This window comes from Littorina saxatilis, linkage group LG11 (genome assembly GCF_037325665.1).
Source record: "Littorina saxatilis isolate snail1 linkage group LG11, US_GU_Lsax_2.0, whole genome shotgun sequence".
Taxonomy (NCBI): Eukaryota; Metazoa; Mollusca; class Gastropoda; order Littorinimorpha; family Littorinidae; genus Littorina; species Littorina saxatilis.
Genome location: NC_090255.1, coordinates 4,103,429 through 4,117,391, shown reverse-complemented (window position 1 = coordinate 4,117,391; position 13,963 = coordinate 4,103,429). Strand labels below are relative to the sequence as shown.

Genomic DNA, 13,963 nt, shown 5'->3' with positions numbered 1-13,963 from the left:
GTGTCCTTGTCAAGAAATGAGAACGTTCGTTTGATAATGCCAATCCTCTGATTAGCTTTTGACACAACTCCTCGAATATGCGGGTCGAATGACAAATTGCTGTCGAAAACAACACCGATGTCCTTTTCCTCATCACATTCATTTATTTTTTCAATAGCATCATTGACAGTCATCACGTAGTCATATTTGGGATTCTTTTTACCAGAATGCAGAACATTGCACTTTGAAACATTAAAAAATAATTTCCATTTATTTGTCCAATCCTGAAGTAAGTGTATGTCTTTTTGCATGACTGAACTGTTTGTTGCTTTATTGTACAGCTTTGTATCATCCGCAAATATCTTCACTATACCACTAATCACGTCTGGTAAGTCATTTATAAACACTAGCTGTAAATAGAACCGGCCCCAAAACGCTGCCCTGTGGAATTCCGCTGAGAACTGCTGCTTGGTGTGTGTGTGTGTGTGTGTGTGTGTGTGTGTGTGCACCTGGTGTGTATGTGTGTGTGTGTGTGCGCCTGCATGGTGTGTGTGTGTGTGTGTGTGTGTGTGTGTGTGTGTGTGTGTGTGTGTGTGTGTGTGTGTGTGTGCACGGACACGCGACTGTGTTTGGGTTTCAAAATACACACTAACAGAGGCAGATAACAGTTAACACTGTTACACAGAAACAAAATTCGCACATTCGCTACACTACAGTGATAGTGCGTGTCGGAAACGGGAAAGGAAACCTGCGACATGAAAATGAAGAATTCGTTGACACTGTTGAGCTGTACTTTTTGACAGTATTTTGCATGAAGATTCAAAATAAAAATAAAACAGAAAATATGAAATGGTATAAAATAACTTACCGCTCTTTCTCTTTAGGGCGTTCTTTTACAGTAACCCCAGTATTCTTCAGCGCTTGTTTCGTGTTTTCAATTCTCTCGTGACCACCATAGGTAAAGCGAACATGTAAGATAAATTGCGGATTGTACCATTTAAGAATACACCGAATACAGACGTCGGCAGCGTTTTGTGGTAAATGCGTAAAGTCTTCTTTAACTTGCCCATTTCGCAGGTCCCTATCATGGTTTTCACAACTTATTTTGCACTGACTGAGTCGGCGGAGTCGTAGCCTACACATACGCACACCGGCGGACCATGACGCACACACACACACACACACACACACACGTGACACCGCAGGGCCAGACCTCGGTAGGCCGGGTGGGGGGGGGGGGGGGGGGGGGGGGGTAACCGCCCCCCCCGGCCCCCATCCTCCCCCCGCCGGAAAATGTTTGAAATCTACAGTAGTGAAATCTACAGAAGTATAGATTGAAATATGTGCAATCTTGCGCGGCATTCTGGGAGTATTTGTCATGAGCAGGCAATCTGTTTACCGTCTGCTATCACTCATTCCTTCTTGAACGTGTAGAAATTCAGCTTGAAGTGGGAGTCAGTAGGGACAGTAAAATTGGTTTGCAATTTGGTCCGACTTTGACCTCACGTTTCTCCAATCATATGCTTCAGTCAACAATGCCCAAAGTCTATAAATTGTTGAAGCCCCCCTCTCATTAACGAGGTCCAGCTATGCTCATGGTTCAAACATCAAAGGAATGGTTTCCTGGAAGTTTGACAAGGCACACACGTCAGAAATAAATTTCGCAATGTATGAAACAGTGCGGCAAACAGTGCAACGCTGTCGATCGATTATAAATTTCCAGCAAGGTTTAAACACTTAACTTGCCGAACCACTTCGTGTTCGAATTAAGTCATCGAACAGCGATGAGGACATCGAGTGCCTGCGTGACCGGTTTTGGCCAATCAGAACTTACGCTGTGACACGGCAATGGCATTGCGGAAATTTATTTTGCTGGTGTGCCGTTTTATTTGTTCAGGGATTGCATTTTGTGAAATTCGTTGCCGATGGAAAAGGTATGTCGATTTCGCTCATTTTGATTTCGCTGGACATTACTGTATTGGCTGTTGCGGGGAAAAAGGGTAGGGAGTATGCATGGTCTGTATTTGTCTACGAGATGATATAAGCTAGGTTGCTGTCAAATCCTACAGAGAAGAGAATCTGCATCAGAAATAATAACTGAGAGACAATTGAAGAGAGTAAGAGAAAAGAAGAGGGAGAGAGAGAGAAAGAGAGAGAGAGAAAGAGAGAGAGATCTAGAGAGAGAGAGAGAGAGAGAGAGAGAGAGAGAGAGAGAGAGAGAGAGAGAGAGAGAGAGAGAGAGAGAGAGAGAGAGAGAGAGAGAGATCAAATCAAATCAAATCAAATCAAATTTTATTTTACGAGGGTTGTGGCATAACGGCAATATAAACGAGCTTCTTTTCAACCAGCCCTCGCCCAGAGAGGGACTATTCTAATCATAAATACATATATATTATATATATACAAACGTAAAACAATTACAAAAGATAAGCATGACAGTTAAAGGCAGAAAAAAAACTATTCACAGGACTATATAGCCTACACGTTGTAAGCTATATAAACATTCTTGCGTTATGACACTGATGCTTTATGGACAGATATGATCAATATGAAAATAATCAGAACGAAGTCTTCCATCACTGTGACTTTTCGTAATTTGACATTAAATGTAATGAGAGGTGTTTTTTGAAAGTATTGAGACTTGTTGGGACTCGAACTGATTCCGGGAGAGAATTCCACAAAACGCTGCCAGAATAAGCTAAACTTGATTTAAAGAGATCTATCCGCGGAATGGGGACGTTGAATTTTCGGCTTGGTTTGGCTTTAAATTTTGTAATGAAAGCACGTGGTGCATGGCCGGAAAGGATTTTGTGAAGGAGCACGCCTTTATTTGATTTAAATCTTTCTTTTAGGGGCAAAATCTTAAGTTTTTTATAATCGTCGAAAACAAGACTGGATTGTTTTAATAGAACTGATTTTACTGCTCGTCTGTGTAGACTATACAGTGGTTTTAAAATATTTCCACTGGCTGAGTCCCAGATGGTCGAACAATAATCCGTAATGGTTTGTATGTATGCACTATAAAATAATAATCTTGAGTGTGGATCAAGAAAGTGTTTTATTCTGTTCAACAAATATATTTTCCTCGACATGGTTTTACACAACGATCTAACATGATGGGTCCAAGATAAATTATTATTGATATTTACTCCCAAAACTTTGTGATCTCCTACTTCCGCTATTGCATCGTTGCCAATTAATAAGGAATGAGGATTATTCTTGATGTTTTGTCTTTTTTGCCTTGTTGTAATTAACATGTATTTGGTCTTTTGGGGGTGAAGACTCATGTGGTTATATTCCGTCCAGAGAGAGAGAGAGAGAGAGAGAGAGAGAGAGACTGACACTGACACAGATTTTATTGTGAATGCCAACGACCTATTCACAAACATGGTGGAAAATAATATTTGTAAGTAAAGTAAAAAGCAAAAAAATAGCCACTTGAACAGACTACAATTGTGTTGCATACCCCCGATTCCAAGTGCTTTAGGCAGCAGCATCAAAAACTTTGCAAAGTGTTTCTAGCGGCTACTAACATCCTCACTAATACTCCTTCTTACACACACACAAAACTGGTTCTCAAAAACATGTACATGTAACATGTGAACAGCATGCTCAAAATCCTTCCAAGCGTTATTCACGCTTCTTAAGTGCATAACAAATGTAGGCTACATAGCAACGTTTCTGATCTGTGCTTCAGTAGGGCTCCTAAAGAGGCACTCAATATCATGTCCTACGGTCAAAATATTATACTTTTTCTGATCTCATCATATGCGTGACATTCAAACAAAAAATGATTTTTGTCCTCGATATAATTGTTCGGACAGAAAGGACAGCTTTTACTTTCAAGCCCCTGTGAATAAAACCTCTTATTTATTTTCAATTCGTTGATACCAAAGAGAAATCTTACCAACACATCTCGAAACTTTTTAATTGTAATATCGTTCAAATATTGTTCCGCTTTGAACGAATTTTTAAATAATCGATAACATTGAAATCTGTCACTTGACTGAATTTTGATTAGCCATTCATCTTTAAAGCGGTCAATCAATTTCTGCTTGAAACCGGAAAGAAAGGTTGATTCATTTTCCACTCCGTTCTCCCATACATTTTCGAAACCATATTATTGTTCGAGACATTCTTTAATATAATACAACCAATTGCCCTGTGCATTTAGGTTTGACTGCATCCTTTTGAGAACTTGTCTGGGAAATCTTGACTCAGGCATTTTCTTAATTTTAAACCAATATTTAAAAACAGAGAGTGTACTTTCAACATATAATGGATATCGTCCTGTGTCCCCGTACAAAAAAAAGGTTGGGTATTTTGCCACTGACGTTCAAAAGCCTTTTACATGCAAAAACATGGGCGGCTTCAATAATGGCTAATCTTCTTATACCCAATATCTGTGAGGCGTAGAGGAGCATCGGTTTTACCTGTGCGTCAAATAACTGAAAAAACAAAACAGTGTCCATGCTCCCTAACGCCCACATGGTCTTCATCAATTCTACTATTTTTCGCTGGACAGTACTGTATTGGCTGTTGCGGGTAGATAGGGTAGGGAGTATACATGTTGCGCATTCGTCTACGAGATGATATAAGCTAGGTTGCTGTCAAATCCTGCAGAGAAGAGAATCTGCATCAGAAATGATAGCTGAGAGGCAATTGAAGAGAGTAAGAGAGAGAGAGAGAGAGAGAGAGAGAGAGAGAGAGAGAGAGAGAGAGAGAGAGAGAGAGAGAGAGAGAGAGAGAGAGAGAATGAGAGAGAGTGAGTGAGAGATAGAGAGACAGTAGGCCTATGCTTCCAATCTGTCTGCCTCTCCGTCCGTCGATCGGTCTGTTGGTGTGCCCGTCCGAAGGGCTAGCTAACCGACTACCTTTCATTTATCTATTTTTTTGTCCAGCTGGTTTCAATACATATTACATACCTTTCGTTGTAAGTGTGAACAATGTCTGCACGTGGCGATATTAATATTGAAGATGTACACTACATCTGAAGGCATTCGAGACGGAGAAATGGGCGAACAGAAAATAGAGGGGAGATAAGTGTGAAGCTAGACCAAATGAAATTTAAGTTGAGGAGTTTAGTTACAGGTCCCAAGACCGATCCCACTTTATTTTGAGTCCACTGGCCTAGTCCACCTTTGCGATTTTACCGAGGTTATATGGAAGTACAAATTTGGTGTCGGTCTCCGCCACAAGTTGCGGAAAAATTTTGAAACAAATTTTGAAAAAAGAACATATAACGTGGATGCATACAAATATATGGTATGCAAAAGTCGCTGAAATAAAATTCAGCGGCACGAACAACAACTCCAGGTGTGGGCTACATGGCGTGTGTGACAGCGTGAGCTGAGGAGTGTGAAAAATATGTTGACGTGTGTTAAAACATCATGTACAGGTATCAGCATTGCCAACCTAAACTTTGAAACGTAAATGACTTTATGACAAGTCAGAAATACAGTCGAACTCGACCTCGCGGACACCTCTCAAGTTGATTTGTCCACCTGCCCATAAGGAGTTTATTTCAATGTAATTCAGTTGGTAGAAAACTGGATTTGTGATCGGAAGGTGGCTGGTTCGAATTCGGGCCGGGACGGACACGGGCCAACTTTATGTGCAAAACCAGAGACAGAAGCCATGTCCCACCCCCGTGTCACCACAATGGCACGTAAAAGATCTTGGTCATCTATCTATCTATCTTCTATCTATCTATCTATCTATCTATCTATCTATCTATCTATCTATCTATACATCTAAATAAAAGAGAGTGTCTGTCTGTGTGTGTGTCTGTGGTCGCCATACCTCTGAGATGGCAAGAGGCAGGAACAAGATAGTGTGCACGTACACTCCCTAGGTGCCGCAGATGTGCACCTGGGTTTTAGTTTCTTGATTCATTGTTTCCTTTCTCAGATTATGGACCTCCCATTTATTGAATACAGCCTATATGGTGCAAGACCAGTTCAGTGCTTACTGTTCACCTGTCGCAAGCACATCATGCCAGTGATATTAGAGACTCGCTGTTGCTCCTATGAGGGGAAGAAATGAAGAATGAAAAATTAACTGGACAGTTCCGGAAATTTCTAGAAGGTAAGGGAGATAACTGTTCACCTGTAGCAAGCACATCATGCCAGTGATATTAGAGACTCGCTATTGCTCCTATGAGGGGAAGAAATGAAGAATGAAAAATTAACTGGACAGTTCCGGAAATTTCTAGAAGGTAAGGGAGATAACTCTTTTTTGTCTGTGGTCGCCATACCTCTGAGATGGCAAGAGGCAGGAACAAGATAGTGCCGCAGATGTGCACCTGGGTTTTAGTTTCTTGATTCATTGTTTCCTTTCTCAGATTATGGACCTCCCATTTATTGAATACAGCCTATATGGTGCAAGACCAGTTCAGTGCCTACTGTTCACCTGTAGCAAGCACATCATGCCAGTGATATTAGAGACTCGCTATTGCTCCTATGAGGGGAAGAAATGAAGAAAGAAAAATTAACTGGACAGTTCCGGAAATTTCTAGAAGGTAAGGGAGATAACTCTTTTTTTGTATCCAAACAAAGGAGGTAAAGCTAATGATAATGGGATAGCGAGCGTCTTAAATTGCTACAGGGCTCCGCTTACTCCCGGGCGAAGCCGGGCTTAACTGCTAGTCTATACATATAATAAAAGAGAGTGTCTGTCTGTGTGTGTGTGTGTGTGTCTGTGGTCGCCATACCTCTGAGATGGCAAGAGGCAGGAACAAGATAGTGTGCACGTACACTCCCTAGGTGCCGCAGATGTGCACCTGGGTTTTAGTTTCTTGATTCATTGTTTCCTTTCTCAGATTATGGACCTCCCATTTATTGAATACAGCCTATATGGTGCAAGACCAGTTCAGTGCCTACTGTTCACCTGTAGCAAGCACATCATGCCAGTGATATTAGAGACTCGCTATTGCTCCTATGAGGGGAAGAAATGAAGAATGAAAAATTAACTGGACAGTTCCGGAAATTTCTAGAAGGTAAGGGAGATAACTCTTTTTTGTCTGTGGTCGCCATACCTCTGAGATGGCAAAAGGCAGGAACAAGATAGTGTGCACGTACACTCCCTAGGTACCGCTGATGTGCACCTGGGTTTTAGTTTCTTGATTCATTGTTTCCTTTCTCAGATTATGGACCTCACATTTATTATAATAAAAGAGAGTGTCTGTCTGTGTGTGTGTGTGTGTGTGTCTGTGGTCGCCATACCTCTGAGATGGCAAGAGGCAGGAACAAGATAGTGTGCACGTACACTCCCTAGGTGCCGCAGATGTGCACCTGGGTTTTAGTTTCTTGATTCATTGTTTCCTTTCTCAGATTATGGACCTCCCATTTATTGAATACAGCCTATATGGTGCAAGACCAGTTCAGTGCCTACTGTTCACCTGTAGCAAGCACATCATGCCAGTGATATTAGAGACTCGCTATTGCTCCTATGAGGGGAAGAAATGAAGAATGAAAAATTAACTGGACAGTTCCGGAAATTTCTAGAAGGTAAGGGAGATAACTCTTTTTTGTCTGTGGTCGCCATACCTCTGAGATGGCAAAAGGCAGGAACAAGATAGTGTGCACGTACACTCCCTAGGTACCGCTGATGTGCACCTGGGTTTTAGTTTCTTGATTCATTGTTTCCTTTCTCAGATTATGGACCTCCCATTTATTGAATACAGCCTATATGGTGCAAGACCAGTTCAGTGCCTACTGTTCATCTGTAGCAAGCACATCATGCCAGTGATATTAGAGACTTGCTATTGCTCCCATGAGGGGAAGAAATGAAGAATGAAAAATTAACTGGACAGTTCCGGAAATTTCTAGAAGGTAAGGGAGATAACTCTTTTTTGTCTGTAGCAAGCACATCATGCCAGTGATATTAGAGACTTGCTATTGCTCCTATGAGGGGAAGAAATGAAGAATGAAATATTAACTGGACAGTTCCGGAAATTTCTAGAAGGTAAGGGAGATAACTCTTTTTTGTCTGTGGTCGCCATACCTCTGAGATGGCAAGAGGCAGGAACAAGATAGTGTGCACGTACACTCCCTAGGTGCCGCAGATGTGCACCTGGGTTTTAGTTTCTTGATTCATTGTTTCCTTTCTCAGATTATGGACCTCCCATTTATTGAATACAGCCTATATGGTGCAAGACCAGTTCAGTGCCTACTGTTCACCTGTAGCAAGCACATCATGCCAGCGATATTAGAGACTCGCTATAATTGCTCCTATGAGGGGAAGAAATGAAGAATGAAAAATTAACTGGACAGTTCCGGAAATTTCTAGAAGGTAAGGGAGATAACTCTTTTTTGTCTGTAGCAAGCACATCATGCCAGTGATATTAGAGACTTGCTATTGCTCCTATGAGGGGAAGAAATGAAGAATGAAAAATTAACTGGACAGTTCCGGAAATTTCTAGAAGGTAAGGGAGATAACTCTTTTTTTGTCTGTGGTCGCCATACCTCTGAGATGGCAAGAGGCAGGAACAAGATAGTACATCATGCCAGTGATATTAGAGACTCGCTATTGCTCCTATGAGGGGAAGAAATGAAGAATGAAAAATTAACTGGACAGTTCCGGAAATTTCTAGAAGGTAAGTATCCAAACAAAGGAGGTAAAGCTAATGATAATGGGATAGCGAGCGTCTTAAATTGCTACAGGGCTCCGCTTACTCCCGGGCGAAGCCGGGCTTAACTGCTAGTTCTGCCATAAGTGCAGATGGCTGATACCACCTAAACACGCATACATCAAAAGCCGTGAGGGTGTAAAACTCGAATCATATAGCGCATATCATGTCCTTAAGATGCGTAATATTTTTTAATTTTTTTTAATTATTAAATGATTTTAGCTTACAGGCTTTTCGATACGAAAAAAAAAAAATCAAAACGGAAAAAAAAGGAAAAAAAGAGGCGTAATATTTAGCCTTTTGGACAGTAAGCATTCTCTCTTTCCTTTTTTATATTTAGTCAAGTTTTGACTAAATATTTTAACGTAGAGGGGGGAATCGAGACGAGGGTCGTGGTGTCTGTGTGTGTGTGTGTGTGTGTGTGTGTGTGTACGGAGCGATTCAGACTAAACTACTGGACCGATCTTTATGAAATTTGACATGAGAGTTCCTGGGTATGAAATCCCCATACGTTTTTTTCATTTTTCCTAATTCACTTTTCACAGCAACCACCTGACTACAGTGACCCCGTTTGGTCGGTCCTTCAGTTTGAGTGGTTGTTGTAGAGAGGTTCCACCGTAAATCTTTTGTTTTGTTTGCAAGGATATACAATTATGGACTGGGTGGCCGAGTGGTAACGCACTTGCGCTCGGAAGCGAGAGGTTGCGAGTTCGACCCTGGGTCAGGGCGTTAGCAATTTTCTCCCCCCTTTCCTAACCTAGGTGGTGGGTTCAAGTGCTAGTCTTTCGGATGAGACGAAAAACCGAGGTCCCTTCGTGTACACTACATTGGGGTGTGCACGTTAAAGATCCCACGATGGACAAAAGGGTCTTTCCTGGCAAAATTGTATAGGCATAGATAAAAATGTCCATCAAAATACCCGTGTGACTTGGAATAATAGGCCGTGAAAAGTAGGATATGCGCCGAAATGGCTGGGACCTGCTGGCCGATGTGAATGCGTGATGCCTTATTGTGTAAAAAAAAATTCCATCTCACACGGCATGAATAAATCCCTGCCATAATGGCCATGAATATGTGCGCGATATAAATTCCATAAAATAAAAATAAAAAATAAAAATAAATCCCTGCGCTTAGAACTGTACCCACGGAATACGCGCGATATAAGCCTCATATTGATTGATTGATTGATTAATTGATCTACGTGAATCCTGGGAATCCCGATTGATTGATTGATCTACGTGAATCCTGGGAATCGACACGTCAAACAGCGAAGAATTCAGCGTCAGCACACACAAATCTCAACTTAACAACTCCACTTGAAACACCCCCCCCCCCCCCCTTCTTCCTCCCACTTAATTGCTTTATTCTGTTTGTGCTTTTGGCAAACTGACGCTTACGACAACAGCTGGTAATATTATGTCACCATGTGGGAATTGATTTCCTAGTGTGATAGAAACACGATACAAAGTCCTATTCGCATGTACAACTGTGGGCGAAAATGTCATTATTTTGTATTGCATTGTATTGCATTGTATTGTATTGTATTGTATTGTATTGTATTGTATTGTATTGTATTGTATTGAGGATTGAGACCTTCTCGGAACTTCTAAATGTATTTTTTGTATTTTTTCAAAATGACGATTGAGTTAAAAGTGTTTAAATTTAACACATATACACACCTAAAAATAGTAAAATTGCACAGCAATTTTGTAATCACAGAAAGCGCCCCTACCGGAGGTGAGCTATGGGTACGGTCAGCAGCCCACACAGCAGGAGCCCACACAGCAGGAGCCCACACAGCAGGAGCCCACACAGCAGAAGCCCACACAGCAGGAGCCCACACAGCAGGAGCCCACACAGCAGGAGCCCATACCGCAGCAGCCCACACAGCAGCAGCCCATACCGCAGCAGCCCACACAGCAGGAACCCATACCGCAGCAGCCCATACCGATACCGCAACAGCCCATACTGCAGCAGCCCACACAGCAGCAGCCCATACCGCAGCAGCCCATACTGCAGTATCCAATACCGCAGCAGCCCATACTGCAGTATTCAATACCGCAGCAGCCCATACTGCAGTATCCAATACCGCAGCAGCCCATACTGCAGTATCCAATACCGCAGCAGCCCATACTGCAGCAACCCACACAGCAGCAGCACAGTTCAAACCAAAACACTGTGGTGGTCAACCAGCAGTCCGCCGACACCACACCCACACAGCGAGCCTGGACACAAAGTCTGTGTGGCTGCTTCGATGACTGTGGGATCTGTGAGTAACACTACCCCCCCCCCCCCTCCCCCCCCAAAAAAAAAAGAGAAAGGCAAAAAACATAAACACACAATAGGCACACACACACACATACACACTCACACATACATACACACACACACACAAACAAACACACACACAAACACACACACACACACACACACACACAAACAACCAACAACAACCTACAGTCTCACACAGACAAAAACAACCCAAATATAACATGGCTGCCTGCAATTCGTTCATGATATGTTTAACCTCTTTAGTCTTTTCGTTCATGATATGTTAACCTCTTTTGTCTTCGAAAATAACATGGCTGCCTGCAATTCGTTCATGATCTGTAAACCTCTTTAGTCTTCGAAAATAACATGGCTGCCTGCAATTAGTTCATGATCAGTAAACCTCTCTTGTCTTCGAAAATAACATGGCTGCCTGCAATTCGTTTATGATCTGTAAACCTCTCTAGTCTTCGAAAATAACATGGCTGCCTGCATGCAATTCGTTTATGATCTGTAAACCTCTCTAGTCTTCGAAAATAACATGGCTGCCTGCAATTCGTTCAGAAATTTAAGTTTGATTCCTTTAATGCATTCTAACTTTCAAATAGATATCATTGCTTGAAGTCTACTGAACAAATATAGAATCGACAATACACTCTTATGTAATTTGACAGGCAATTCCGTCGCGATATAACCTTGAATGGTTGAAAACGACGTTAAACACCAAAGAAAGAAAGAAAGAAAGAAAGACAGGCAATTGGGCTTCAACAAACGGTGGCTACCTTTTTTCTCTGAAAATCATTTGTTATTATGATAATTATGTAATGAAGCTCGCATTTTTCATGATCCGCTAACTTCGACCATTATTTTGACTCGGTATGTAACCTCTACATATAACACAACTATTTTACTCAATGACGTCATTTTGATGACGTATGTTTCAGGTGTATGCGTCACATTCTGTGGACCGTGCGCGGCGTGCCAGCTTGCTCAGCACATGGGAGAGTTTGTGTGCTTGGCGTGCTGTGTACCAAACTGGATGACTGCCGCTCGCACCAAAGTCAGAATGCAACGCAAGATTCAGGTATGCGTTCGGAAATAACTCTGTCGAGTTTGTATGAAAGAGTGAATACCCTTGGTTTTAGTGAGGCAACCAATCCACACGTGTTCCCTGTCCACGTGTTCCAGACACATCTTTCGCTAGTGACGGGTCTGTGGATTGGATAGTTTCACTGGTAGCAAGGGTATTCTCTCGTTCTTAACCCTAACAACCCCGACATAGTTATTTCCTGAATTTTTCTTTTCAATTCAATTCAATTCAAATTCATACCGTTTTATTGTCTGAATGCATAACATTAAGCAATTTGTCTGTTGGCTCGTATACACAAATATTACACCACGTAAGATCACAGTCCTCACATGACAACCACAAGCTCGAAACATATAACAAATCATAACTTTTGTATTCCCCCCACGATCAAAACCAGTCGAACCCCGTAAATGCCCAACTAAACAAAAGAAGTTTCTCGGGATTTCCAGTTCAAAATAGAATTTGTGTAATTCTCAATATCTCATTTTTATTATTCATTTTTCAATTTTATTTGCAGGGTTCTATCTGTGACGACTGCTGTGTGACCACGTGCTGTTCGTTTTGCGCGATGTGTCAGCTGTGGCGCGAGGTCAAGGTCGCCAGACTGAACGGCGAAATGTAGCTACGATTACGTCATTCCCTGGTGACGTCATCATGTCTTGACGTCATAGAAGCGATGCAAGCCCGAACACGATACCAAAGTCTTTTGAGATGGGCTCTTTCTTTTAGAACTCTTTATAAAAAAAAACATACGACAGCGATTGACCCCAAAATCTAAACCCCTAATATTTGTCTAATACTTTGTCTGTGATAATTTCAAAATGTGTTAAAACAAGTGTGTGGAACAAATTCGAGAAATCGATCCGACAGACTTTAAGATACCGAGTTTTGAATATGAAGACATGCCAAGAATCATGTACACGAGGGTTGGGTAATAGAATGGGAATCTGCCCAATCATTTACAATCACAGGACCTATTTTGGACGTAGTATTAATCTCTGGTTTAAGTCTGTTGTGAGGATGTGCTTCTATTTGAATTATTGTAACGACTTCGCAAGAATGGAAAATTCACTCGAAATAAAACGGGAAACGAGCAGTTCTTTTTACCTACAAGTTAAAAAGGCAGGGCAAGTCAAACATTGTTATAACAAAACCCCACAACAACCTTAGAGTTACATGGAGAAAAAAGAAGAAGTGCAAAACAGCAAACAAAAAAACCCAACTTGTAACGGAACAAAAACTCTTCAAAATTATAAAACATCAATAAATCGAATTGAGCTTATTAACAATTATTCATGGTAAAAGAAAAGGAGAAAAGCAATGGAAGGGAGGCAACTTAATTTCTTCGTACAGTCTCACTTGAACTCCTGATCCAGATTAGCTCCCTTGAATACGTTTGGTCATTTTTCTTGTCGCCTTTAAGATACAGTATTGTAGTACAGTGGTACCTCTGATCACACATAGAGTACAAGTACAGCGAATTTAATTTATACTAAATCCAAGGTATTTGGTTGTAACGTCCCGTTCCCCGACATGGCTTTGTTGGAAATCCAAGGGACATGCCTTGTGTAATTTAATCACAACCGAAAGGCCGGATAAATTCAAAAAGGGTTTCGCCAGCAAAATCTTCTGAATTGGAATCGCAAATACGTTCATAGACTTATTTGTGTAAGTGCTGGCAATATCTGATAAACAAGGGAAGTAAGCGCTCTAAATGCATACGACATGTGCTCTAGAGTAAATGAGAGTCGTGCGGAACCAGTGTCCTGGCACCTGAGAGAATAAAAAGCATTAAAAGGAATATGCGACTGTCATCCGCATAAAAAAGATGATCCCCGCAAGTTAAGAATTATGTTCCGCATTCTCCAAAGGCACTCCAACTAACACTTACGTACACAGTCGTATACAAGAACCAGCTTTTTCCTGACAGGACATATAGTCCTTAGATCACCTGTTTTTTTGTTGTTGTTAGTGCTGGCAATAGCTCTACACTCGAG

General features: G+C 41.5%; 2 protein-coding genes across 4 annotated transcripts in view; one reads left to right on the top strand and one right to left on the bottom strand.

The window, feature by feature from the left end:
• LOC138979446 (uncharacterized) overlaps nt 1–943 on the bottom strand; it is an 80,251-nt gene extending 79,308 nt beyond the window's left edge. For all 3 annotated transcript variants that reach the window (XR_011460031.1, XM_070352168.1, XM_070352169.1), the window contains exon 1: nt 848–943. The gene's annotated coding sequence lies outside the window, so the exon portion shown is untranslated. The remainder of the gene's footprint in view (nt 1–847) is intronic.
• An 846-nt stretch (nt 944–1,789) lies between these two features.
• On the top strand, nt 1,790–13,230 carry LOC138979445 (uncharacterized). Its single transcript, XM_070352167.1, has 4 exons — nt 1,790–1,913; nt 10,328–10,877; nt 11,821–11,960; nt 12,484–13,230. Exons 1-4 carry the CDS (start codon nt 1,905–1,907, stop codon nt 12,586–12,588), a joined length of 804 nt encoding a protein of 267 aa, XP_070208268.1. The 5' UTR covers nt 1,790–1,904; the 3' UTR covers nt 12,589–13,230.
• Nucleotides 13,231–13,963: the final 733 nt, after the last annotated feature.